The 25,885-nt window shown below is 41.3% G+C and overlaps 1 protein-coding gene across 6 annotated transcripts in view; it reads left to right on the forward strand.

Annotated features, from left to right (window-relative positions):
- Window positions 1–25,885, forward strand: part of Chd2 (chromodomain helicase DNA binding protein 2) — a 113,009-nt gene that overhangs the window by 41,762 nt on the left and 45,362 nt on the right. For 4 of the 6 annotated variants that reach the window (XM_052160676.1, XM_052160703.1, XM_052160658.1 and 1 more), the window contains 14 exons: window positions 489–735; window positions 1,421–1,521; window positions 2,470–2,514; window positions 2,667–2,845; window positions 4,586–4,710; window positions 7,795–8,011; window positions 10,415–10,504; window positions 11,179–11,369; window positions 15,350–15,538; window positions 18,389–18,551; window positions 18,952–19,104; window positions 20,730–20,801; window positions 24,082–24,231; window positions 24,826–24,974. In XM_052160676.1, coding sequence (XP_052016636.1) covers window positions 489–735; window positions 1,421–1,521; window positions 2,470–2,514; window positions 2,667–2,845; window positions 4,586–4,710; window positions 7,795–8,011; window positions 10,415–10,504; window positions 11,179–11,369; window positions 15,350–15,538; window positions 18,389–18,551; window positions 18,952–19,104; window positions 20,730–20,801; window positions 24,082–24,231; window positions 24,826–24,974 — 2,071 coding nt within the window. The remainder of the gene's footprint in view (window positions 1–488; window positions 736–1,420; window positions 1,522–2,469; window positions 2,515–2,666; window positions 2,846–4,585; window positions 4,711–7,794; window positions 8,012–10,414; window positions 10,505–11,178; window positions 11,370–15,349; window positions 15,539–18,388; window positions 18,552–18,951; window positions 19,105–20,729; window positions 20,802–24,081; window positions 24,232–24,825; window positions 24,975–25,885) is intronic. The other 2 variants (XM_052160684.1, XM_052160666.1) reach the window with 1 other exon arrangement.

The following is a 25,885-nucleotide window of genomic DNA, read 5'->3' on the forward strand; positions in this document are numbered from 1 at the left end:
CTGCCCCAATCCTTTTGCTTTTGAAATTCAGTCTTGAGTGTGTAGAGTTAACTAAGAACCTGATACCTTGCCCAGCTAACCATGTCCAGACTCCCAGTTTGGTTATTTGAGGGTGAGATAGTTACCAGCATTGGGAGGGTAAGGACAGGGTATTTTGATTTCTTTCTCTATTCTTGGAGGAAGAGATTTGCTTTTTGAGGCAGTCAGGACTAAAATGAAAAGGGTGCTCTGTTTCGTTGTTTGGATAGAGGACTTGTGTGGTACCACATGCAAGCTTGCACGTGCTGTAAGGTAAATAGTATTCAGGATATTTGAAAGGACTGAGTCCATCCTGTGTTGTAATTGACCTATTGTACTAAGTGTAATTGTACAATAAGTTGACAGCTTATTGTAAGTCAAAGCATTTGCTTTATTGAAGAAGAGACTCTTCGTGGCAGTTGCATAATTGGGAATCTTTCATTGCCTGGTTTCTTACATTTTCTTTAAAGCTGACCTGAATCCTTTTGCAGCCACTGGAGCATCTACCACTGTGTATGCTGTTGAGGCTAATGGAGATCCCAGCGGTGACTTTGACACGGAGCGTGAGGAAGGTGAATTCCAATACCTTATCAAGTGGAAGGGCTGGTCTTATATTCACAGCACGTGGGAGAGCGACGAATCCTTACAACAACAGAAAGTGAAGGGCCTAAAAAAACTGGAGAATTTCAAAAAGAAAGAGGATGAGATCAAGCAATGGTATGTTGCCTGCTACACAGTAAAGTGGTGTTTTCAATCAAAGGGAAGGGAGGTCTTAAATATGTGGAGAACATAGCCGTCTAGGATTTCAGAGTTTGCCTTGTTCAGACTGATCAAGGAACACTGAATGGTCTATGGTTCTGTTTTCTAAATAGAGATGTCTTCCTGTGTTACTACAATTTCAGATTTAATAATACACGCTAGCTCACTGAACATTTGCTGTATTTTCTTTCTTCAGTATGTTTGATCTTGACAATAAGATTGTGAGTTTCTCTTTCTTTTTCTCTTTCTCTTTCTTTTTCTTTTTTACCTCATTCGCAGATGGGCAAGGTGAGGCAAAGAGTAACTCTATGTGAATCAATGACTTGAATTTAGATAGACATATGTAGATCCAATCTCAACATTTTGCTGTTTCTTTGGTTAGGCTGGGATAACTTATATGTAAAATTTAATAATCTAGAACCCTCTGAATTATGATATGCTTAAGATTATTCTTAGTTTTAATACAATTTGCAGAAATGTTTTTGTTGGTTTTTAAACCACAGACCTGTTTCTAGTGAAGATTTCCAAAGAGATAGACACACGGACTCATCATATAATTTTACATTTGTACTTAGAACATTTTTTCTCATACATTTGTATAGATCTCCAAGTTCTAACTGGTATATGTTGGTCTTCTGTCTAGGTTAGGGAAAGTTTCTCCTGAAGATGTTGAATATTTCAATTGCCAACAGGAGCTGGCATCAGAGTTGAATAAACAGTATCAGATAGTAGAAAGGGTAATAGGTAAGTCCATGAAAAATTACTTTAGTCCTATGTAAACTTGGAGAGAATGACCTTTGGCTTTAGGATAATATAAATTTTTAAAATGAATTTTGCAGTTTTACTTTTTGAATAAATAAAGGTCTATATTTCTTGTGAAGGGAGAGCTAATAATTACTTGTTGTAGGTTTGGGTGTGGGCCTGAGAGGAGACAGGAATGTCAAGGATATTGGCTCTAGGGTTTCCTAAGAGGACATGAGTCCCAGTCACGGAAATGAAAGGCCCAAGGGAAGAACTGATTGATAGAGTCGAAATCAGATGCTTAGGATGGTGACTTCGTTGTAGTCTTGGAGACAAGCATTATTTGAGGACTGCACCGTTTGCTCAGCTGCGGGCTCCAGGTCTGAGTAGTGCCGCAGTAGAAGCCGGTGACTGACATGCGGTACTAGCCTTGGGTTCGATTCTGGAATTTTGGAGTAGGGCTAGCTGGTATCAGTGAAATTGTCTGAGTTCAAAACTGTCAGTAGCACAGGTCTTGTTGAGGTGGCCTCGGGAGGAGTAGAGGGGTTCTATGTGCCCATTCAGCGGCCTTTTACTCGAAAGGTGACAGTAGTGGAGTGCGATCCAGCCACAGTGCAGAGCAGTCTTTCCTGTGAACACAAGATGAATGAGCACATACTTGCGGGAAGATTTTTTAAATCACCTTTTTATGTGTGGGGTGTTTTGCCTTCATGTATATCTGTGCCGAGTGTGCATACTTTATGAGGAGGCCGCAAGAGGGCTTCACATCCCTTGCACTAGAGTAACAGACAGTCGTGAGCTTTCATATGGGTGGGTGCTGGGCATTGAACCTGGGTCTTTTAGGAAAGCACCTAGTCCTCTGAGCCATCTCTCTAGCCCCTTGCTTGTATAGTCTGTCTCTTTGCCTTTTTTGGCATGTTTCTAACTCTGTCTTATTTTGTATTTGCTTAGCTGTGAAGACAAGTAAGTCTACACTGGGCCAAACAGATTTTCCAGGTGAGCAGCATGTCTCACTTTTAGTAAACGTTCAAAATGAGCATTTTGTATTTTACAGATTATTTGCAGTTTCGTCACATGGTATTAATTGGTTAGAAAATCACTTCCCACTTAGAATTTGACATTGTTTGATAATTTTGTCTTCATGATAGCTCACAGTCGGAAGCCAGCACCTTCAAATGAGCCTGAGTATCTGTGCAAGTGGATGGGACTGCCCTACTCAGAGTGCAGCTGGGAAGACGAAGCCTTGATTGGAAAGAAATTCCAGAATTGTATCGACAGCTTCCACAGTCGAAACAACTCCAAAACCATTCCCACAAGAGAATGCAAGGTTTGCCAATTGTTCAGTTTTGAAATTTGATTTCTTTTATAGTTTTATTTATTTATTTTCTATTTGTTTTGAGACAGGATCTCTCTATGATGTTGCTCTGGTGTCTCTGAATTCACTATGTAGACCAATAAATCACGGAGATCTGTTTATTTCTGCATCTCCAGTCCTGGAATTAAATGCATGCACCCCTACCCCCATCCCGCAACATCCTTTTATATTGTTTTTTGTTGAAAGGTGTGCTAACTAGAGGGTTAATTGGGCACATATATGTAGAAGCAAAAATACAACAAGAATCAATGATGATTTAAAAGTTATATTAAATATCAATAATTACAGTGTGGGCTGTCGAATTTGCTCAGAAAGAAGAGTGTGCTTGCATGTGTGCAGCCTTTGGATTTGATTGTTTCACACTAGACAAAGCTGAGCATCACTGGGCATGCCTGTAATCCCAGGGTTCTGGAGGCAGAGGAATCAGAAGTTCAAGGTCATCCTTGGTCATGTAGTGAGTTCACCCTGGTTTACACATGACTTGTCTCAACGGAAGAAGAAAGAGAGTGAAAGGAGAGGATGAGAGGCTGGAGAGAGGGCTTGGAGATGACTTGGGTTCAGTTCACATCACCCAGGGTGTGGTTTTCAGCTGTGACTCCTGTTCCTAGAGATTCAGAGCATCTTATGATTTGAAGGATCCTGTGTGCATGTAGTCTACTTCAGTACACTTACACACAAACATACACTCTCTCTCTCTCTCTCTCTCTCTCTGTCTCTTAAACAAGGAACAGTTATATAACGACTTTCCTGGTTTATATAATTTAATACTTTATAATTAGTTATTGTGAGAAATATTTGAAAGTAGATACTTTAAAACAGACAGGAAAGATGTCTCTGATTTTAAGTTAGAACCTTAATATACAAGCTTTTTATTGCTAGATTGATTGTACAAGTCATTTCCTCTCATTGGAATTTGCTGAGGTCTAGAAATACTCTTGATTTCTTGGACTGTATCTTAGAGAAATTGAAGTTTATGTTAGTAATACCAAACTCCTTTCTGTCTGTGAAAGACAGCATGTGATTGTTGGTCACGAATGTGGTGTAGAGGCCAAGGTCAGAAGAGACCCGACGTGGAGATCATGGCTCCAGTGGGCATTGGAAGAGGTTTCCTGAGGAAAGCAGCCAGAGCTTGTATTTCCTCTGCCCTCGCAAAGTGTAATGATGCTTAATGACATGTGAGGAAGCACCTGGGGCCTGGGCTGTGGGCTGTGGGCTGTGTGCATCACAACAGTTGTTGCTCTTGCAGGAGACTAAGCTTTGGTTCCCAACGCCCACACAGCACCTCAGACTGTCTAGTCTCCAGGGTCCAGGCCCAGGGGACCCAGCACTCTCTTATGACCGCCTCAGGTCCTAAGCCCACATGTGGTGCACATACATACATGGAGGCAAAACACTCATACACGTAATAAGACTTCCAGAGTGTTACTGTGCTTAGAAAAGGTGACATCAGGGTAACTCTGTGTCACACTTTAGTAAAGGATGAGAAAATTAAGAGCTAATTAATGTTCACAGATTGATGTTAGGAAAAGAACAATTTATTTAAAAATATTTGGTTTCAGGATGAACCCTGGGAACAGAGTAGGAAAGGGTGAGGTGGGGCGATAATTCGTGCCTGAAATATGGCTAATATTGTAGTTTAAGGTCAAAGAAAAATGTTCTAAGACTTAGGTTTTGTTCGTTTTTGTTTCTCAGGCACTAAAGCAAAGACCACGGTTTGTAGCTTTGAAGAAGCAGCCGGCATACTTAGGAGGAGAGAATCTGGAGCTCCGAGACTATCAGCTGGAGGGCCTCAATTGGCTTGCTCACTCCTGGTGCAAGTAGGTAGAAAATACGGGGAGATTTTCTCTGTTGGGTATGGCTTCTTATTATCCCAAGAGCTAAGTGTTGGGCTATTTAGCCTTTGAGGATTTTAAGTGATTCAAGGTAGGCATGGTTCCTCTGTCATGTGATGTGTCATGTGAGAGCTTTTTTCACTGCTAACAGATTTCTCCCACACACAGTTTTAAAGATGGTTTTTATTTAAAAATATGGGTATTTTCCTGCATGTATGTCTGTACCATGTGTGTACCCTGGACCTACTGATGCCACAAGAGGGAACTGATATCCTGGACCTGCTTGTGAGCTGCCTCATGGGTCCTCAGGAAGAACAGCCAGTGCTATTAATCACTGAGTTGCCTTTCCAGTCCAACCCCTTCTTTGTGTTTTTATTTTTTATATTAAAGCAGGTATCGTTATTTCAGAATTAAATTCTAGCTTGAAAAATAAAAATACTCAAATTTATCCCCAGGGTTAGGAAGATGGTTTCTAGTTATAAACATGTTTATAACTCTTTACTAAGCGAACACTTTCACTACTTGTCTTTCCGATTGACTATAGTAGTTAAGACTGAAGAAATGTCAGTGTTGGAGTTTTCATTAACACTACCTACTCCATTCTCGTGCAGGCAAATCTAATGAAATGCAGTGGGAGACATGTAGACACAAGTAAAGATGTGAAAGTAGATGGAGTCTTGAAAGAAGGGATTGGGTTGGGGGAAGCAGGTATGGGGTAAGAGGAAAAATGGGAGGACTGATCAAAGAATGGTAGATGTTTGAAATTGTAAAGCAAGTAGTTTTTTTTTTTTTAAAAACAACTTTTCTATTAGAAGATAGTGAGTCCTTTTTCTAAAGGATCAGTTAAGAACTTAGATATCATTAAAGAGCTAGCACTTTTATTTTATACTTGCTTATGTTTTATTTTATACTTAGGAGCAAGGATACAATGAGGTTTGTTCAGAGTTGCACAATATTTGCTATATAGTCATTAGTGTGGGCTTTATTTATTTATTTATTCATTTATTTATTTATTTTGAGGTAGTCTCTTGATGTAGTTCTGCCTTGCCCTAGGACTCAGTAAGCTCACCAAATTGGCCTTTAACTAAAAGAGATCTTTTTGTGATCTTGGCAAATTAAATGCCTTGTCTTTCTAGGTAGTAGTACTAGCTAATACTATTTTTAGTACTAAATATTTTTAATACTAAAAATGGTTCACTGGTGAAGCACATATACGTGCAAAGCAGTTCATTAGGCGCAGAACCTTTGGGTTGAAATACAGTCCCAGTAGCATGGGTATACTGAGAGCTAGAAGGGGTGGCCTGCTTGTGGGTAGCAGTGTCTCTCCAGGCACAGGAACAAGAGTTCAAACACTTTTAGGTCTGTGTGCTTTAAGCCCCACTTGGCAAGCATTACCAACCAGCCACAGCTCCTGAAGAGAGTCTAGCTGCCAGCACTGGTCTTCCCTTGGCTTTGTCTTGAGCTACTTCTACTTGTAAGCAGGTATACTGATGTTTGTCAACACCCCAGAGACATGATGAGCAACTAGAGTTAACTGCTGCAGATGTTTCTGAGTTAGTCAGAAAGGGTAGGAAAGGAGAGGCCCAGCAAGAGCCCTTCTAAGCTAGGCGGGCCAAGTCCTCCACCAGGGACTTAGGCTTTGAAAGCAGGAAGGAGAGCTGGGGTCTGCAGGGAAATAGAAGTCCCTGCCAAAGAGAGCCAGCCACTGAGGGGTTAAGCTGAATAGATGGCACCGGGGTTGCACCATCTACATATTCTAGCTTGGGAAGGACCTGGAAAAGCACAACGTCAGAAACAGTCAACAAATATCAGAGTTGTGAGGGTCCTTGGCAACCCCACAGTTCTGGTACTGAGGGAAACTTCTAACCTTGGCTAAAGGCAGACATTGTGGCTCTATTTTTATTTATTAGTTTTTTTTTTTTTAAAGTTTGCTTACATTGCATGTGACCTGTGTGTGCTTATTTATTTTCTTGGCTGACAGGAAGGAGTCCTGTGTCCCTACTCCCTGATGCTGGAGCCTGTCTTTAGGTAGTTAGGCTTCATGACACATGCCTTTACCCTTTAGCCATCTCACTGTCCTGTAATAGTGTTTACAGACTATAGCATACCCGATCTCTAATTTCCTGCCATATAGGTTACTTTCTATTTCCAAAATATACTTTTCTAACTGTGGTCACTTTCATTTGTCTTTCTTTTTATATTTCTACAATTGAAAAAAACAAAAAGAAATGCAGAAATTCAGATTATTTCCTAGTTCTGATCCATGAACACTTGCATCAGTCTTCTAAGGTGCTTGTTCGATGTTCAGAATCCTCTACTACTAGCTCTTTAAGGCAGAGGCAGGAGGACTGCAAATCCCAGATCAACCTGGACTACAAATCTAGTGAAAATCTGCTTCATAGAAAACAAAACAAAAAAAATGAAAAACCAAAACAATTCCTCTTTCTTAGAGAGTCACATTCAGTTGCAGTGAGGCCAGGAAGTGTCAACTGTGGCATATAGTACTAGACAGGGTCTTGGGCACTGTCTCTAGTACTATACACAATACAAAAACCTATCCTTTTATACCTGCATCAAGTAAGCCTATAAAATAGTAGATGTGGTATTGATCAGTCAAGTGGAATGCAGCGGAATGGAGAAGGTAATTTGAGCATTGGCACAGGACTGTTGGTATGGTGTTCAATAGCAAGGCTGATAGCCAGTTTACTCCTTTGCATGTTGATGAACCCAAGGCTACACGCTGTATCCTTCTCTGATAAAGCTTGTCTTCCGTTAGAGGGATAGCCTAGTGAAGACAATCTAATTCAGAGCCTCACATGTAAGCTAGGAAACTTCCTTAAATGTAATCTAAGTATTGACTGTACTTACAGATAGATTGTGTGCTCTGTTATCTCTGTCTTCTGCTTTCTTCCATGTGTAGGAGGCATGAGTGAGTCACTGAAGATGAGGAGACATTCATTGAAAGGACAAACTGCTTTTCTTTGTGGTTATTGTGAACTGTGTATTTTGTGCACATAGTGTTGTTTTTCAATATCTAATTACTTCATTTGTATTGTTTTCTTCCTGCAGAAGTAACAGTGTAATCCTTGCTGATGAAATGGGCCTAGGAAAGACCATCCAGACCATATCGTTTCTCTCCTACCTGTTCCACCAGCACCAGCTCTATGGGCCCTTTCTTATAGTCGTTCCCTTATCTACCCTTACCTCATGGCAGAGAGAGTTTGAGATCTGGGCACCAGAGATTAATGTCGTGGTTTACATAGGTGACCTGATGAGCAGAAATACGGTGCGTAAAGAAAGAGTTGGAGTGGTATGGGAGTTAGAAATGTAGTTTGGAGATTGTCTCTGTTTTAGAGATGCATCAGTAAACTCTTTCTAACACTGTGCTGTGTGCTCAGTACTTGCAGTTTCATCAGTATGTGACTCAGTTAGTCTTTAAAACATTGAACAAGGCGCATGTTATGGTTTAAGACAGAGCAATTGCACCGGAGTCTCTCTTAGCTGGACTACAGTGGTTCTCTCTCTTCTCTCCTGGTTTTTCTTCTCTCTGCCCTCCCTTCTCCTCTCCCTCCTAGAGTCTTACTATGTAGCTCAGGCAGGCTTCCTCGAACTTGTGGCACTCCTCCTGCCTCAGCCTCTTGAGAGCTGTGATCACTGGCATGCATTACAACTAGTTTGATTTTTATATTTATGATCCCCTTATAAAGGAGAACAGTACATTTCTAGGAGTCTTGTTTGGTACCAAACATTGACTTGAACATCATGAATTAAGCACACAGTAAATTAGCCTTTGTTTAGCAAATGCATTTATGAGAAATGAGTGACTTTTTGAGTACCTATTGTGTGCTAGTATTTTTTTAAAAAAGATTTATTTATCATTACATCTAAGTTCACTATAGCTGTCTTCAGACACTCCTGAAGAGGGTGTCAGATCTCATTATGGATGGTTGTGAGCCACCATGTGGTTGCTGGGATTTGAGCGCAAGAACTTCCGAAGAACAGTCAATGCTCTTAACTGCTGAGTCATCTCTCCAGCCCCCTGTGTGCTAGTTTTTATGTTAGGTGCTGTAATCCTCATGATGGTCTTCAAAATTGATGGCCGCAGCTGTCTGACATGAAGACAGCTGTTGAGGGTGTCTGTCTAACCCTTTCTTTTAAGTGAACAAAATGACAGAGAACTGAGTCTCAGCTCTTGAGACCCAAGTCTGTTGGGTCCTGGAGTTTTGCTCTTGTGCCCTTCTTTTTTAATATGGGTTTTAGAGATTGCTTGTAATAAGAGCCGGCCACTGGGAATCTTCAGCATTTTGGATAAATGCTGCAAACTTATTTTCATAGATTCAAACTTGTTTTTATTAAATGCAGTCATTAAAACAGTCTGACTTGGGTTGAGTTGTAGCTTAGTGATTGCTTGACTCTGGCATGGTTGAGACCCTCCCTGGGTTTAAATTGCCATCTCTGCAAGCAAAACAAAACAAAACAAAACAAAAAATATCTGAATTATAAACTATACTAGGCTTCTTGGCCTTAATTTTGACTTTGTAAGACTGAAGTAGTTTTTAGTACCATTAATTTGTTAGTTATTAAAGGAGAAAACAAAGCAGTATTTTTCTTTGTGGCAGGCACACAGTACTCTTCTTTAGCCTCTGGTGGTAGTTACCTGCAAGTACTCATTGCCTTCCTAAGTCAACAAATCACAAGAACTGTTAGGCGCCATCATGTTTGCTGAGTTTGATCACGGTTCACCATGGATTCATTAATTTTCCAGTTTCTTTGCATTCCTCACTATTTTCTACTTATTATTGGTTATAATTTGTTACTTCCTTTTTTTTGGTTTTTGGAATTTTTTTTTTTTTTTTTTTTTTTTTTTTCCCCGAGACAGGGTTTCTCTGTGTAGCCCTGGCTGTCCTGGAACTCACTCTGTAGACCAGGCTGGCCTCGAACTCAGAAATCCGTCTACCTCTGCCTCTGCCTCCCAGAGTGCTGGGACTACAGGCGTGTGCAACCACCGCCTGGCAATTTGTTACTTCTTAATAAATCTTATAATATGCAAAGAATAATGGAAATTTCATTTCCCTAAGAACTTTCCAAGAGTCTGGAAAAGCCATACTTTATTTTGTTCAAGTCTTTAAAGGTTTTTTTTTTTTCCCTTTGGTTTTTCAACATAGTGTTTCTCTGTGTAGCCCTGGCTGTTCTGGAACTCACTCTGTAGACCAGGCTGGCCTTGAACTCAGAAATCTGCCTGCCTCTGCCTCCCAAGTGCTGGGATTAAAGGCATGCGCCACCACTGCCTGGCTGAGACAAGCTTTTTATATTTCAAGAAACTCAGAAACCTGCCTGCCTCTGCCTCCTAAGTGCTGGGATTAAAGTTGTGTGCCAGCATCCCTGACAAAGTCCCCTACTGCTTACTTGGTCAGATTTTAGCCGGAGGGTTTGGTTCATTTTAAATGGTAAAGTTTTTCCTACTCAGTGCAGTGCAGTGCAGTGCAGTGCAGTGCAGTGGTCTATAGTTTGACTCTGACTTTCAGTGTTCTTGCTTGGGTTACATGAAGTCTTCTCAGAGTGCATAGGTGATTCATCCAATTCTCATGAGACTTGTTTGTTGTTTTATTGCATCTATTGCACGACTTGTTTGTTTCAAAAACTTGGAAGTAGAAATTGTTTCTTAATTATTGTTTTTCTCTTCTTGTAGATAAGGGAGTATGAGTGGATTCATTCTCAAACCAAAAGGTTGAAGTTCAATGCACTTATAACAACGTACGAGATCCTCTTAAAAGACAAGGTGTGTAATTAGGAATAGAGGTTAAGTCATGTGTTCCTGTTAAATAGTGGGGGCTGTGCTTCCCACTTGCCATGTTTTCTTGCTCTGTTTAAAAGGTGAAGCAAACAAACAAACTTAAAATATCCCTCAGATACTAAAATTATGAAAACAAACTTCACCATTATGGGAGCGTAGGGTGCCTTAGTCCAATTGAATTAAGCAAGATGCAAGAGGAAAGGGTAACGAGGCTGCACTGAGGTACTCTACAGTGATTGGAGAGTTCTTTCTAAAGTTACTAAGTGGTAAATGCTTTTATTATATATTCAGTTTGGTGGTCTTGTGTTTCCTGTGTTGCAAGGTTGGGATGGCAAAATAGGCAAGAGAAGAATCTTTTGAAGACAAAGTAACATAGAGTTTCTGTTTCTGTTTTTGTTAAGCATACCAGTTTTCAGCCTCTTGAAGGGGCTTGTAGTAGTATATTGTATAAGAGATTCACTTATAGCTTAGATGAGCTTGAATTTGACCATTGATAGAATGAGCAGAAGAGTCCTAATATGTATTAAATCTGGGAAGAATAAATGTTTGTCTACGTGTGTAGCTTTGTGATGGAATTTGTACAGAAATTATTTAGACGTGTAAGCATTTCTGGGTGCCCTTCTGACCTGGTGGCTCATCTGTTCTCTTTTCCACTTTAGACCGTGCTGGGCAGTATTAACTGGGCCTTCCTGGGAGTAGATGAAGCCCATCGGTTGAAGAACGATGACTCTTTATTGTATAAAACTCTGATTGATTTCAAGTCCAACCATAGGCTACTGATCACGGGCACCCCTCTTCAGAATTCCCTCAAGGAACTTTGGTCCTTGCTGCACTTTATTATGCCGGAGAAGTAAGCTCCTTCCTGTTTGTTTCAAAAGGTGCTAGAATGTCTGATATGCCAGTTCTCCCTCCCACCCCTCCCCCTTTTTTGTACTTTTGAGAAAAGGTCCACTCTGTAGTTTTGGCTATCCTGTAACTATATAGACCAGGCTTGCATCAATTTTAGAGAGATCTGCCTGCCTCGGCCTCTCACATCCTAGCATTAAAGGCTATACCACCAAGTCTGGAAGCTTTCTGATGTTCTTAATAGACTTAATAGACAAAACTGATAGCATGCAGAATGGAAAACATTCATCTGTGGCAGAAGCAGCTGTGTTAAAAGTGTCTTAATAATAAAAGGATAGAAGCTAAAGAAATATGCCTGCTAAGGAGGACTATGGAGTTGCCCAGCACAGGTCTGAAGTAGTTAAAGTGTTTGGGAAATAATCATTAAAACATCTGAGACAGGTGCAGTGGTGTGGCTTCCTGCAATCAATCAATCCCAGTACTTGGGAAGTTAAGGCAGGAGAATTATGAAGGAATTCAATGCCAGCTATTGAGTGTGAGCCCAGTGTCCGCTCCATGTAACTCTCTGCCTCAAAAAGCATAAAGCAAAACGAAGTCTCAAAGCCACACGAATGAAGTATATGATGTATGTAGTCTACCATGCCTTAAATGAAGTCTATGATAATAGAAGCATCTGTTTAGTCCTTAAGCCTAGTAGCCTCTGACAGTACTTTGGTTTATCTCTATTATATAAATTGTATAGGATAGATACATAGTATATACATTCATTTGACAGACTTAAAATTGTCTAGTGTTGCTCAGTGACAACTTAGGACAAAGTCTAAATTCATCCGTTTAGTTTGGAAGACTGCAGTGAGCTGGCTCCTGGGCCATCCTGACTCATACCTCTTGTTCCATTGCTCATTGTGGGTCAGCTGTCCTGGCCATCTTCCTGTCGCTTTCACATGTTGAGCCATTCCTACTCTGTTAATCTGGAATATTCCTTCTCCTTATTTTTACTGGCACCCTCCTCCTTATCTTCCCTCCAACGCCCTTTCTCCTTTGCTGCATCTCACTGTATTAGCTTGTGGACATACTAGGACCTTGCTTGTCTTACTCCCCAGTGGTTTACATTCCCTGGCATAGTAACTGATACACAGTAAGCAATTTAATTGCTAATTGTATAATCGATATCATTGGATAGTGTTCCATAATTTTTTTCATTATGATGACTAAGGATGTTAAACATCTTTTCATTTCTCTTTGGCTATTTGAGCTTCTTTAGTGAAATATTTATTTATTCAGATCTTTTGCTGTTAAGAAAATTAGACTGATCTTTTGCTGTTAAGAAAATTAGACTGAGGGGGCTGGAGAGATAGCTCAGTGGTTAAGAGCACTAACTGCTCTTCCAAAGGTCCTGAGTTCAAATCCCAGCAACCACATGGTGGCTCACAACCATCTATAATGAGATCTGACTCCCTCTTCTGGAGTGTCTGAGCTACAGTGCACTTACATATAATAAGTAAATAGAGCTTTTAAAAAAAGAAATTCACTTAAAAAAATTAGACTGAGCATTGCAGGCACAGACTTTTAATCACAGCACTCAGGAAGCAAAGGCAGGGAAATCTCTGAGTTCAAGGCCAGCCTGGTGTACAGAGCAAGTTCTAAGACAACCAAGGCTACACAGAGAAACCCTATCTCAAAAAAGAAAGAAAAAATTAGATTGGGGCTAGAGAGCTGGTTCAGCGATTAAGAGAGCTTGCTGTTCTAGCAGGGGACCTGGGTTCAGTTGCTAAACAGTTCATAGCGGCTTACAACTGTTTGTAATTCCCAGCTCTAGGGAACATGAAATCCTTTTTTAGCTCTGCAGGCACTACATGTACTTGATGCATTAGCATACATACTGGCAAACACACAAATCTTAAAACTATTTTTTTATGTCATGGTTGCAGTTTTGGACATTTTGTTTTGGTAAGATGCTAGGGATAAAATCTAGGACCGTGAGAGTGTGTGTGAGTGTGTATGTGATGACTAGGTGGGTCAGTGCTCTCTGCTGAGCTAATTGTACACCTGAGTCCTCCTTTTCACCTCATTTAGACTGTACTAGAGTTTAGAGCAACAGTTAGACCTACAGCTGAGCACAGATACAGAGTCAGTCTAGTGTTACAGTCGAGCATAAGTAGAGTTTAGAGCTACCGTTAAATAGAGACCTCCAGAGTCTAGAGCAGTGGCTCAAGACCCCTTTGGGAGTTGAACAGCTCTTTCACAAGGGTTGTCTAAGACACACATAATTACATTACCATTCATAGCACTAGCAAGATTACAGTTGGGAAGTAGCAATGAAAGTCATTTTTTGTTTGGGGATCGGTACATCACGGGCTGTGTATTAAAGGGTCGAGAACCATTGGCCTAGAGGTACAGTTGAGTACAGAGCTATAGTTAAGATACAGAGCCACGGCTAGAATCTAGAGCTACAGGGAGAAAACAGGGCTACAGTTGATGGTTACATATTTATCATATTCATATTTATAATCTTGTTCCTGTAACTTTCCCTTTGTTACCAATTTTCTTTGTATTTTTACTTAGAGGATCATATTTCTGCAAGTACAGGCTTTTAAATGTCTTTCTCACGTGAATGCTTTTTATATCTTGTCTAACTTATACTGTAGAACGTTGTTGAATAGAGTTGGTTGGAGTGAAATGATAGGTACAATTTTTGTTTTTTTTTTCCTTTTTGCTTAAGTTGAGGCAGTTTCTTGTATATAAATAATATAGTTGAACCCCTTCCTGTCATTTAGCTACTTATTCCCATTGTCCTTTACTGCCTAGTATTTATACTTTCAGTGTACTATTTTATTTCTCTACTAGTTAATATTATTATTTTAAAATTATTTCTTTGTGGATTCTCTAGCGTTTGTGTATTCTAGCCTAATCTTTAGGTTAATGCTGACTTACCTAAATTCTCCTTAGGTTGTAAACTTAGGATACTGTCTGTGGTAGAATTTTTGGTTGACACAGAATTGTCTTTAAGGAAACTTTATAAGGAGGATGTTCTCCCTTCCTCTCTCTTACTTCCCCTTCCTTCCTCCTGCTCTTTCTGCTGCTTCCTCGCTGCAGTATTTCTGGGGAGAGTCCCTGTGCACCCGTCCACTCCCCTCCTTCAGGTCTGTCTGTGCCACTGGCCTCTCACCTTTGCCAAGGTTGCTGTTTGGGTAGTTCTGGACACCCCCTCCCCCACTCGAGCTGCCCTGGGTCATGTGTTTTGTAGGATGTCTAGTAGCATTCTTGGAGTTTGCCCGCTCCTGTCCAGTTGTCACAACTAAAAAATGTCTCCAGATGTTCCTTCCCAGGATCTTCCTTGGGAATGGAGGAATGAGCACAGACCGAGCGGACTGTCTCCTTCCTGGCACATGTCTTTTCATCAGTGTCCTTTCATAGTGTCCTTTGTTCTCACTGCCGCACCATCTCTCCAGCACCATGTGTCTTTTCTCAGTGTTGTTCTTTGTTCCTTGTCAGTTAACTGGATCCTTTTTTCCTTCCCTAGAGATGACAGTCACTAGTGGCCGTATTATTTAGTTCTTTTACATAATTTCCGACAGAGTACCTGGCAAAGCAGCTCAGGGAGGGTTTCTTTTGGCTGTGTGTTGTAGCACACAGCCCCTCATGTCTGGGGAGCCGGTGGCAGGGCAGGAAGCAGCTAGTTGCCCATGCCGAGTTAGCAGGACCCAGGCAGTGCTGAGGGCTGAGCTCAGCTGCTTCCTCCTGTCAGGTAGCACATTTCTACCCGCCCAGCCATCTTGTTCCTTTTAGAAATTTTAGAATTACATTTTTATTGAAGATGTATTACAATGAAAATTACATTTTTATTGAAGAAGAATTACTCTTTTATTGAAGATTCAGTGATGGGCAAATTTTGCCTTTTCTGGTAGGACAGATTGAGTTTTTCCCTCTACCCCTAGATCAGTTCTTCCCTGTGTGTAACTAACATGACAATTTCCCCTGTAGGTTTGAGTTCTGGGAAGATTTTGAAGAAGACCATGGGAAAGGGAGAGAGAACGGCTACCAGAGTCTTCATAAGGTACTAGAGCCTTTTCTTCTTCGAAGAGTCAAAAAAGATGTGGAGAAATCCCTTCCTGCCAAAGTGGAGCAGATTCTCAGGGTGGAGATGTCAGCCCTTCAGAAACAGTATTATAAGTAAGTTCCTGCCAAGAGGCAGATGATTTTGTAAAACCTCAACAGAGGTGTTGCCTTCCTTGCCTTTCCTTGTCTTTCTTCCTCCTCCTTCTCCCCTCCCTTCCTCCCTCTCTCTCTCCCTCTCTTTCCTCCCTTCTTTTCTTTCTTTTTTTTTTAAATTAAGCCTAGAACCTTGCAAATCTTGGCAAGTACTCAGTGGTAAAGTGTTCTGTTCTTTGAGAGACAGACTGTCTGTGCACCTCTGCCTGGCCTCGGCTCCCTAGAGATCACTGAGCTTTGTCTAGAAACTCAATGCAGATTCAAGTTGAAATTCATTTTCGATCAGAAGATGAATGGAACCTAGCCCTTCCAGAAGCCTTGTATGGCTAGAAACAAGTCATTATGCACAGTCATGTAAGATATGCGTGTGCGTGTGAAAGGAGAGCTGCGGAGAGGCAGCACTCACCCGTGGGACAGAGCGAGCAACCCTTCCTTTCTAGTCTTCCAAGTGGCTTAGACAAGTCCCGATTGTTGCCTTAATGTACTGTACAGAAATTAGAAAATAGTGAGTCTGCATAGATGGCAGCATCAGATATGCTTGTTATGGGCACCCACAGTTATTTCATGAATAGGATGCATTTGTGTATGTGCTTATGTATGTGTCTGGATAGGAAACCCGGGACCTCACACGCGCTGGACAACACTTACTGCTGTGCTATATGTAGCCCATTTGTCTTGTAGAAATATTATTATTATATAAACAAATTAGTATGGTAACTTGTCATCTGCTCCTAACCAAGCTTCAGGCCTTTCTTAGTTCACCAATACCTGTTCTTGTATTCCAGTTTATTGTATGTCTCTGAAAGAAAGAGACTTCTTTTACTTAAAATAATTTATTTTTTTAAATCTTATTTCTTGTGCATTCATGTTTTGCCTGCATGTATGTCTGTGAAATTGTTGGAGCCCCCGAAACTTCAGGAAGTTATGAAATGTCAGGTGCTGGGAATTGAATGAACCCTGATCCTCTGGAAGAGCACCACTGGTCTAAACCTGTGAGCCTTCTCTTCAGTCCTAGAAAGACTGCTTATTCTTCAAAACTTTGCCCTGTTATCATGCCTAAAAGTAGTTGATAATTTCTTAACAGTTTAATATGTCCACGGAATATTTATGTTCCTCAGTTGGAACACATATATACACACTCATACACAGATACAGCCATGATACTTTGTTTGTTTCAGGATCTACATAGCTCTTTGTTTGGTGTATTGGCTGCATGGCTCCTCATGCGTTCCTTAAACCCCGACTTTGTGAATGTTACCTTTTTAAGATGGAGCTTTGCATGGAGCACAGTGTGGGTTCAAACTGATGCTTCTTTAATCTCCTTAGTGCTGTGTTTCAGTACATTCTGGCTTTGTAAGTCGTGTGTGTATGAATGTTTCTGTGTGCTCATGTATACACATGCACACTTCATACATATTGTTAGTGTCCCTGCATTCGCCTAGGTTCTGCATAAGGTCTGGTGTGGAATGTCCATCTGTGGCATCATGTTCATCCACGTTTTGGAGTTTGGAATTCAGATGTAGCTTAGGAGTGCTAACCTTATAGTTGAAGGCTGCTTTGTTCTCTAAATGGTAGAGTGTACCATATTCATGTCATTCACTTAAGGAGTTTCACCTACTAGTTTACTGGAGGATGGTACTTGGAGATTGCATACTTGAGGCCTAGGGGTTCTCTTTGTGGATAAAATTTTAATGAATTCTTTACAACTAAATAGTACCATACTTTCTCTTTGTGGGTTTGGCTAGTTTTCAGATCTCCTTCCTTCTCCCTCAGCATCTTAATTGCTGGTGTTACAGACCTACCATTTCTGTCTGCTCCCACTTCTCCCCATCCATCCCTTTAACAGGCTCTCTCTCACTGTGTTGTCTCTCCTGTGGCCTGGCTTTGATACTCCTCTAGACTCGGCCTCCTGAGTGCTGGGATAAAGGACGGGATCCCAGCTGGGCACCATCCAGGTGCCCTCATCTGGGAGTTCTGACTGTTTCATTTGAGTGTGGAAAGGCAGTGTATTTATCCCAGTCTCTGCTCACTTGGGCGCTTTCAAAGGATTTTTCAAATACTTTGGATTCATAAATGATAATGTAGTTAATATTTTGAGATACATTCCCAAAAATGTGATTATTAAGAGAAATATAAAGACATATACTGTTACTCAGATCAAAGTACTTTGAACATTTTGGAGTTTATTACTAAGGTATATACATATACATATACATACCATATTACATGAATCTTTCTTCTATCATTCCAAGTTTTTATATAAAAGAATATACTTACCTTTTTTACAATAGAAATACTCCTTTACAATCAGTTATAATGAATACATATAATGAATACACACACACACACACACACATATATATTCATATATGCCCATGTTGACTGAGCTGATAATCCTCTTGCCTCAGCCTGCTGAGTGCTGGGATTACAAGTGTATACACCATCATGTCCTCTTACAGTATATTTAACTTAACCAGTCTTACTGTTAAATGACAGTTTTAAAAATTGAAATAGGAGTCCCTCAGTGATAATTCCTTATTTTTACACACACACACACACACACACACACACACACACACACACACACACACACACATGACTGTGTCTGTAGCCTTCTACAATTGTTTTTTAGATTTCCTGTGATCAGTGAGGTTGATATACCTGGTTCAATCATTGACCTTTTCATTTCCTGGAGATGTGCAGGATCATGTTTAGGTGACAGGAGACAGAAAGTAAAAATCTGTCTTTTTGCTTTTATTTCCTACAGCACTGTAAGCTCTGCTTACTTAAATTAATGTTTTCTATTTGCAGATGGATCCTGACCAGGAATTACAAGGCTCTTGCCAAAGGAACAAGAGGCAGCACGTCAGGCTTCCTCAACATTGTGATGGAGCTGAAAAAGTGCTGCAACCACTGCTACCTGATCAAAGCTCCCGAGGACAGCGAGAGGGACACCGGCCAGGAGGTCCTTCAGGTGCGCACCTCCTCTCGCCTGTGCTCACCTCCCTGGAGTGAGTCAGGGCTGGGGTAGATTTTCATTTTAAGTATAAGTATTCCTTCTTTCCTTGATTACCCATCAAGGAGTGTAAAAGGAAGCTTTCAAAACTACAAGAAAAGCCAGACGTCAGTAGTGGTGTGGCATTGAGGTGGATATAACAGGGCTGTTTGGGGATGTGCTGGAGGCAGAAGTGCCTTAAGTTTGAGCACAGCTTGTCAAGGTTCATGTGAGCTACATAGTGAGACCTTGTCTCCAGATGAACAAGAGTGATGAGGAAACTCAAGTAACAACGAGGGAAGCACACAGTACTGTGGGCACCATTTTTAAAGAGCGCCATGTTTGAACATAAAGAGTGAGATGTCTTCTGAATCTTCAGTCCCTAATTAGGAGCAGTGGGAAGCTGATTCTGTTAGACAAACTGTTGACAAGACTCCGAGAAAGGGGGAACAGAGTCCTTATCTTCTCTCAGATGGTGAGGATGCTGGACATCCTGGCTGAGTACCTGACTATCAAACACTATCCTTTCCAGGTAAGACGGCTCAGTGACTCTCCTACCAGATGTCTAAGATTAAGGCTCCAGGAAGACCTCAGTTTTTCTTCTTGCCTTTAGATTACTCTGATGATAACGAACATGTTAAGGTCATAATTTTTAAAAAGCAAACTTTTTGTTGTTGTTGTTTGTGTTTTGGTTTTTTGAGATAGGATCTCACTGTGTAGCCCTGGCTGTCCTAGAATTTTTACTATGTAGGCTAGGCTGGCCTTGAACTCACATACCTGCCTATGTCTTCCAAGTTCTGGGATTAAGGACACTTAATATGTATATGTATATGTATATGTATATGTATATGTATATGCCACTTTGCCTGGCAACAGGTCTTTATTAGAGAGGATAAATGGATGAGGGCACATGCACAGGCGTGTGTGTGCCATGGCTCCCGAATGGAGATGAGAGGGTAACTGTGAGGAGTTGTTTCTCTCTCCACCATGGCATCTGAGCTCTAGCTCAGATCCTGAGGCTTTTTACCTCAGAAAAGTATCTGTGCTATCTGTTTTTGTCTGTTGTCAAAGTATATTGGAGTAAGTGCGAACCTGATATAGAATCTCAGATTCTAAGAAGAAAAGAGGTAGTGTTGTGTTATCTTAACCCTGTAGAGTGTGGCCTTGGTTTGAGGCCGGGAGCCAAGCTGGAGGAGTTCGTGAAACAAGTGGTAGTGATTTCTCAGCAGAGCTGCTTGATGCTTCTGTAGTGGACTTTATAGGAAGGATTTCTTACTTCAGACATTGCTGTGAACCTGCCTTTGCAAATTCTCTTTTCTAGTCTCTGTGCAGATGTACTGTAAAGTCAGCAGCTCCCACATGTGTGCCTGGTGTTTAGTGCTGTGCCTCTCACGGCCTGGCAGGGAGGGGTATAGGTCTCGGCAGAGTCTGCTTGGGGCAGTTTGACCTTTGGTAAACCAGGGTTTCATTGGAAGGGATGAAGTGTGAAAGTCGTTGTGTGTGCTGAGTGCCTTTATGTACAAACTTCAGTATTTGCTTTGTATGTACTGAATACTTTCAGTATGGTAACTATCAAGTACCTTGAAGTGATCTATCTTCTAATAAAAAATTATATGCACGAGTCACTGAGGCTTAAGTTGATGATACAGTTTTACTATTTAAATAGTTTATAGTGTTTTCAGATGTAAATTTTAGAAAAAGCTGGCATATATAGTCAATTAATTTTGAATATTTTCAGTAGCTTCCAAATGTGCTGTTTTTTGTTTTTGTTTTGTTTTGTATAGCATTTAATGTTAAAAAGCTATGTTGCCAAAAATATATTGTTTTTCTGAAGGAGCCACTTACTAAGTGACTAGAATTACTGTCTCCTCAGCACATGGGCTGGGTGTCTTTCCTTGTAGGTTTTGGTAGACAGTCTGATCCTTGGGTCAGCCTAGACAGCCTTTGAATTAGGAACTTGTGACCTCGCGTCTGTAACCGGAGAGCAGAGGTCGCAGCAACCCCGCTGTTTACACATGCCTTCCGAGCACTTGCTAGATCTTCCTAGTTATTTTTACTCCGTGCAGTCTGGGAGTTGAAGGTTGCAAGCTTGATGTTCTATTCTGAGTGTGGCTTGTCTTCCTCACTCAAAATCTTTCTTGTGGTTTCTTTTTACAGCGCCTGGATGGTTCTATCAAGGGAGAAATCCGAAAACAGGCATTGGATCACTTCAATGCAGATGGGTCTGAGGTACATTATGCATGGCTTTCATTCTGAGTAACTTGGACTTTGTATATGGGGCGTCTTTCCAGCTTATCACATTATGCTTCAGAGACATTCTGTAGCAGCCCTGCCCTGTCTAGACAAGAGAACAGGATGCTCTCCTGTTCCACCAGATGCCTGGTTTTGTTGTTCCTCACTGGGCAGGCATGTCCAGGCTTTCGTAGCTTCCTTAGACTGAACTAGTGATGCTTTCTACTGGCTTACCAATTTTATGGGTTTGAAAGAACAGGAAGGCAAGGGCATGATGGACCAAGCCAGCAGAATTAACTTTGATACACATGCTGTCTAAGGTTCTTATCTATATTTTTCTGGAACTGATGCTTAAGTAGTATGTTTGCCAAGTTTGAGTTATATTAACCTCTTGGTGTGATGTAGCCTAATGTTCTTTCTCTGCTATAGCTTTACATTACTTAATGTCCTGCTTGGAATTGGTTTTGCCTAGTGTTTTGTTTTGGATACACCTATATTAGAGCGTCTTTAACCAAGTTAGAAACCCTGAGTACATTTATATCTGCATATCAGTTGGTCAGATGACAGAGCTAGAAGTGTGGGAAAAGAATTTTGATGTGAGTGAAGCTGGTAACATGTAAGACAAGGGGAACAGTGGTGTCAGCCTCCGTACACAGGCGGGGTGCGGGACCCAGGTGGGGTGTGCACAGTGGCCCAATTCTAGTCTTTGTAGGTGGTCTTAGTGAACTACTGTTTTGGATACTTCTGTCATCTAAATCTTAGATGTGCTGAGGGGGGCTGATAATTAGGGACCAAAGCTGAGGAGTTGAGTCAGGAGACTATCCCTCTTCCCCTCCTATTTCTTTAACTGAAATCACAAAGCTCTGCTTTGTAATAGCGCATGAGGTTAAGAAGTGGTGATCACAGTACTGGTCACATCTCTTAGCACGAAATAGGCACTCAATAAAGTCCAATAATTTCTTTATTATAGTGTTTATCACAGATAGCACCGATGCAAGTTAAATGTTTCATTTTCTTGTCAGAGAAAATCTGAGGTTTAATTTGTGTGTAGTTTTATTTTTTGATTCTCATTCTCTCTGAGAGCCATATATAAAATAAATATGGTTTCTCTGACATTCTGTACCCTTTTAAAATTAATCTTACACTTGTGGGAACAATGTCACCTGCCCATTTTTGGCTGTTGTGGATGGCGAAGCAGTCTTAGTGCAGCCTTCGCCCCAGTGCCTCAGTCTCCACACACCGCGTGCTACATCTGTACAGATCGAAGTCTGTCTCATCCACTTACCTTCCTGTAATCATGCTCTATGTGACTTTGTCTGCTTTTGTCATAATTATACTTGGACAAGTTTTCTCATGTCACTAAAGGAAACTCTCCCCTGACCCCACACCTCTAAGGGGATCAAACCCAGGTCCCTGTGCATGCCAGACAAGCACACTACCACCAAGGTATATTCCCAGCCCAGGATTTTTTCCCCACGCCTCTACTATTCTTATTCCATGTGAATAACTCCTTAGCCTATATGTATGTGTGTGTACTGCGCATGTGCCTGGTGCCTGGCACCCCTCTACAGGAGGCCTGACGAGGGGGTTGGATTCCTTAGAAGTGAAGTTATGAATGGTTGTGAACTGATGTGGAGGTACCAGGGACTGAACTGTCCCACAAGAACAGCAGGTGCTCTGAACTCTGAGCCATCTGTCCAGTTCCTGCGATTTCTTTAGCCATGTTATTATCATTTGAAATAGTTACAAAATAACGACCATTTAAAAATGATTTTGCATTTTGTTCATTTCCCTAAAATAACTTACAGTTATCTGGTCCCTGGGCACACACTCCCATCTCAGCAGCATCAAGCTTCATAATCTTCTTAAACCTATCACTTTGACAATAGACATAAACACCACACAGTTTATGTTAGTCCTTTTGACATGAAAATTGCTTATGAGATAGTTTAGTGTTTGGCTTATATTTATAGTTTTAGGCATCTTACCCTGAACTATCTGTTGTTGCTGATTATTATTGTGATTATTTAAAATTCTTGCAAGATAGTTGTCTCCCTCTTTGTGTTTTCATTGCTTAATGCTGTCGATTATGACTGTGAAGCGCTCTCTGTTCTTTCTGTTCCTTCTGTCGTCTGTCTACCTACCTCTCTAATCTATCTCTATCATGTGGTAAATAGACTCAGTTTTTGAAGTGCATTCCCCAAGTCAGCAGTTTGTTTATTCATTTACTAATTCATTTTGGTTTGTTTTGTTTTTAGAGACAGAGTCCCTTATAGCCCAGGCTGGTGTCAGTCAAACTCAGTATATAATTGAGGATGGCTTTGACTCCCTGATTCTCCTGCCTCTTCTTCCTGAGTGCCAAATTATAGGTGTATGCCACCACACTTTCCCCAGACCATTTTTTGAGTGGTAGATTTGTACTTAAAAGGCATTAACAACAACAAAAAACAAAAAACAAAAAAGGCATTAACTTTTGTAGGCCCCTGAAATGGCCCACACCACACACACACACACACACACACACACAACACATACACAGTGTACAGAAAAAGAAGTGTTACTTTTTGATACAGATAAGATGCTCTGAAAATAGTGATATTTTAGGCTTTTTTTTTTAAAACCTAGGTATACAGTTTACTTTCCCTCTGCCCATATGTTTTCCTGAGCACTCACCTATTAAGCAGGTATACTACCCCCATCCAGTCTCTTACTCTATGCACACTGGAAGACAGTAGAGCATGGCCTTTGGCACCCAGTGGTTCCTTACCCCAGGGACAAGGAATTTCTGCCTTTTTACTGGCATCCTTTGTGGTGATGGAGGCTCCCGAGCTTCTAGCAGTCCTGATTCATGCAGTGTTGCTGGTTTTCTCATCAGCCCATTGAGTGGGTGTGCATACACAGTGCAGTGTGTCTGTGTACACTAACTACCTTGCATTTGGGTCGCTTGCTAACAACAGTTTCCAAGAAGACTGAGTTGGTGTGGTACTTTTGTTAACTTGTTGCATACACTAGTTTTAGGTGGGGAGTGAATTCCCTGTCCCTGTTGCCTTACTAGAGTCAGCCTTCCTCTTTTGTTCCCCAAACTGACACTTCCTCTTAATCAAATGAAGATGCCTGTGTCTCAGTCCTTGAGCTCCTTTTAGCCTCCATAAAGTTTGTCCATCATATCTCACTTTTCTTCACACCTGCAGGGGTTTCCAGGTGTGAGGGCTTATTGGAGTGTGAGAGTGTCTCTCAGAAGGCCACTGCATAAAGTAGTGTATTGCATTGTGTACAGGACTTCTGTTTCCTGCTCTCCACACGGGCTGGCGGCCTGGGAATCAATTTGGCTTCAGCGGACACAGTCGTCATCTTTGACTCTGACTGGAACCCCCAGAACGACTTGCAGGCACAAGCCCGAGCACACAGAATTGGCCAGAAGAAGCAGGTCAGTGGAGACGGGGCAGCAGGTGGAGGTTTACCCTTGCCCATCACTGTATACGTGCCTGGTTCCCCACTGCTTCCACCTCAGATGGTCCTACTGTGGACTCTTAGCCTACTTCTGTGGGAGAAGTATGCCGTGAGTGACGCATTCACCAAGAAAGGTGAATGAGGAGCAGCCTCACCGCTTAGGAGTGTGGCTAAGGAGTCCAGTAATAGGGCACTTAGTTTTATTCTCCTCGACAGTGTAACCCTGCAGCATGCTGGAAAAGCACAGGCGTGGGCTTTTGCTTTTGTTTTGTTTATGGGTCTCAAAGACTGCTTTCCTATTGGCTAACTTACACATTCATATGTGACCAGTGATTTAGTGTTTGTTGTTGGAAGATGTTTGTTAAGAACAAGGCTGTGCTCTCTTTCGAAGCTCTTTTCCTTAAGCATTTAGCCTGCCCAGGAATATACCTTCTGCACCCACCATTCACTGACTGGGGCTGGCAAGATGTCGTCCTGTGAGACAGGAAACCAAAGTGACCTTCCCTGGATTTTTGACTTCAATAACTTTAGCTTGAAACAGGAATAAACATAACATTTCTTCTTCTTACAGGTGAATATTTACCGTCTGGTTACAAAGGGGACTGTGGAAGAGGAGATCATAGAACGAGCCAAAAAGAAGATGGTGTTGGACCATCTGGTGATTCAGCGCATGGATACCACTGGCAGGACAGTTCTTGAAAACAACTCAGGAAGATCCAAGTAAGTGCCAGGAAAATGGTGAGACAGGGCGTCCGATGGTTCCCACCAGCATGGGCCACAGCTCTGATAGATAGACTTTTCCACAGGCAGTACACACATGACCAGGAGAGGTCAGAGGCAAGCATCGGTACTCTGCTTTACCATGTGGTTTCTGGGGATCAAGTTTGGACAGAGGCTCTTGCCAACTGAGCCATCTGGATGGTCCCTTATTTTTGTTTTGCGATTCTCTTTTGTCTTTGCTTCTGGCTCAACATGCAACGTGACGCAGCAGCAGAAGTGTGGGCCATGTTGTCAGTTGCTTCTCAGTGTAGCACAGAGTCACCTCCAACTGTGCCAGGATGCCTTTGGACAGAAGCAGCTCCTGTGCTGTTACTGATAGTAAAAATACTGTGAGGGTTGTTGTGCCTTTTCAAACTGAACAAACAGGCAAAAGGACATAGAGGGTCAGTACTGTGTACTTTATACTGTGATTAGCTGTGGATTACACTACAGTGTATTTATGATGAAGTCAAGTTGGTCTTTATAAGTAGGCTGTTTTGAGATAATTTTCTGTTTAAGAAGAGCCTAAATCAGACAAGTTGATCTGTTTTGGACAAGAGGTGAGAAGGATGAAGTTCTTGGTGAAGATGAGGTGACTTCCTGAGACAAAGGGCAGGAAAAAAAAGCATGTGTTATTATCTTTGCAGGACAGTAACTGAGTTTTTAGACTCATTGCAAACTCTGAGTTATTAATGCAGAATTTGAGGCATCATTGTTCTTGGGGCAGAATTAACTTTTGTTCATTTGTCCCCTTTTGCAAAAGGTTTACACACGGAAGTCCAGATCCAGAGTGCATAATTGACATTCTTTAAAAACATGAAAGATGCTCAGTTACTTTTTATGCATATGAGTGTTTGGTTTTCATGTATATA

The sequence above is a fragment of the Apodemus sylvaticus genome, chromosome 1, assembly GCF_947179515.1.
Source record: "Apodemus sylvaticus chromosome 1, mApoSyl1.1, whole genome shotgun sequence".
NCBI classification, from domain to species: domain Eukaryota; kingdom Metazoa; phylum Chordata; class Mammalia; order Rodentia; family Muridae; genus Apodemus; species Apodemus sylvaticus.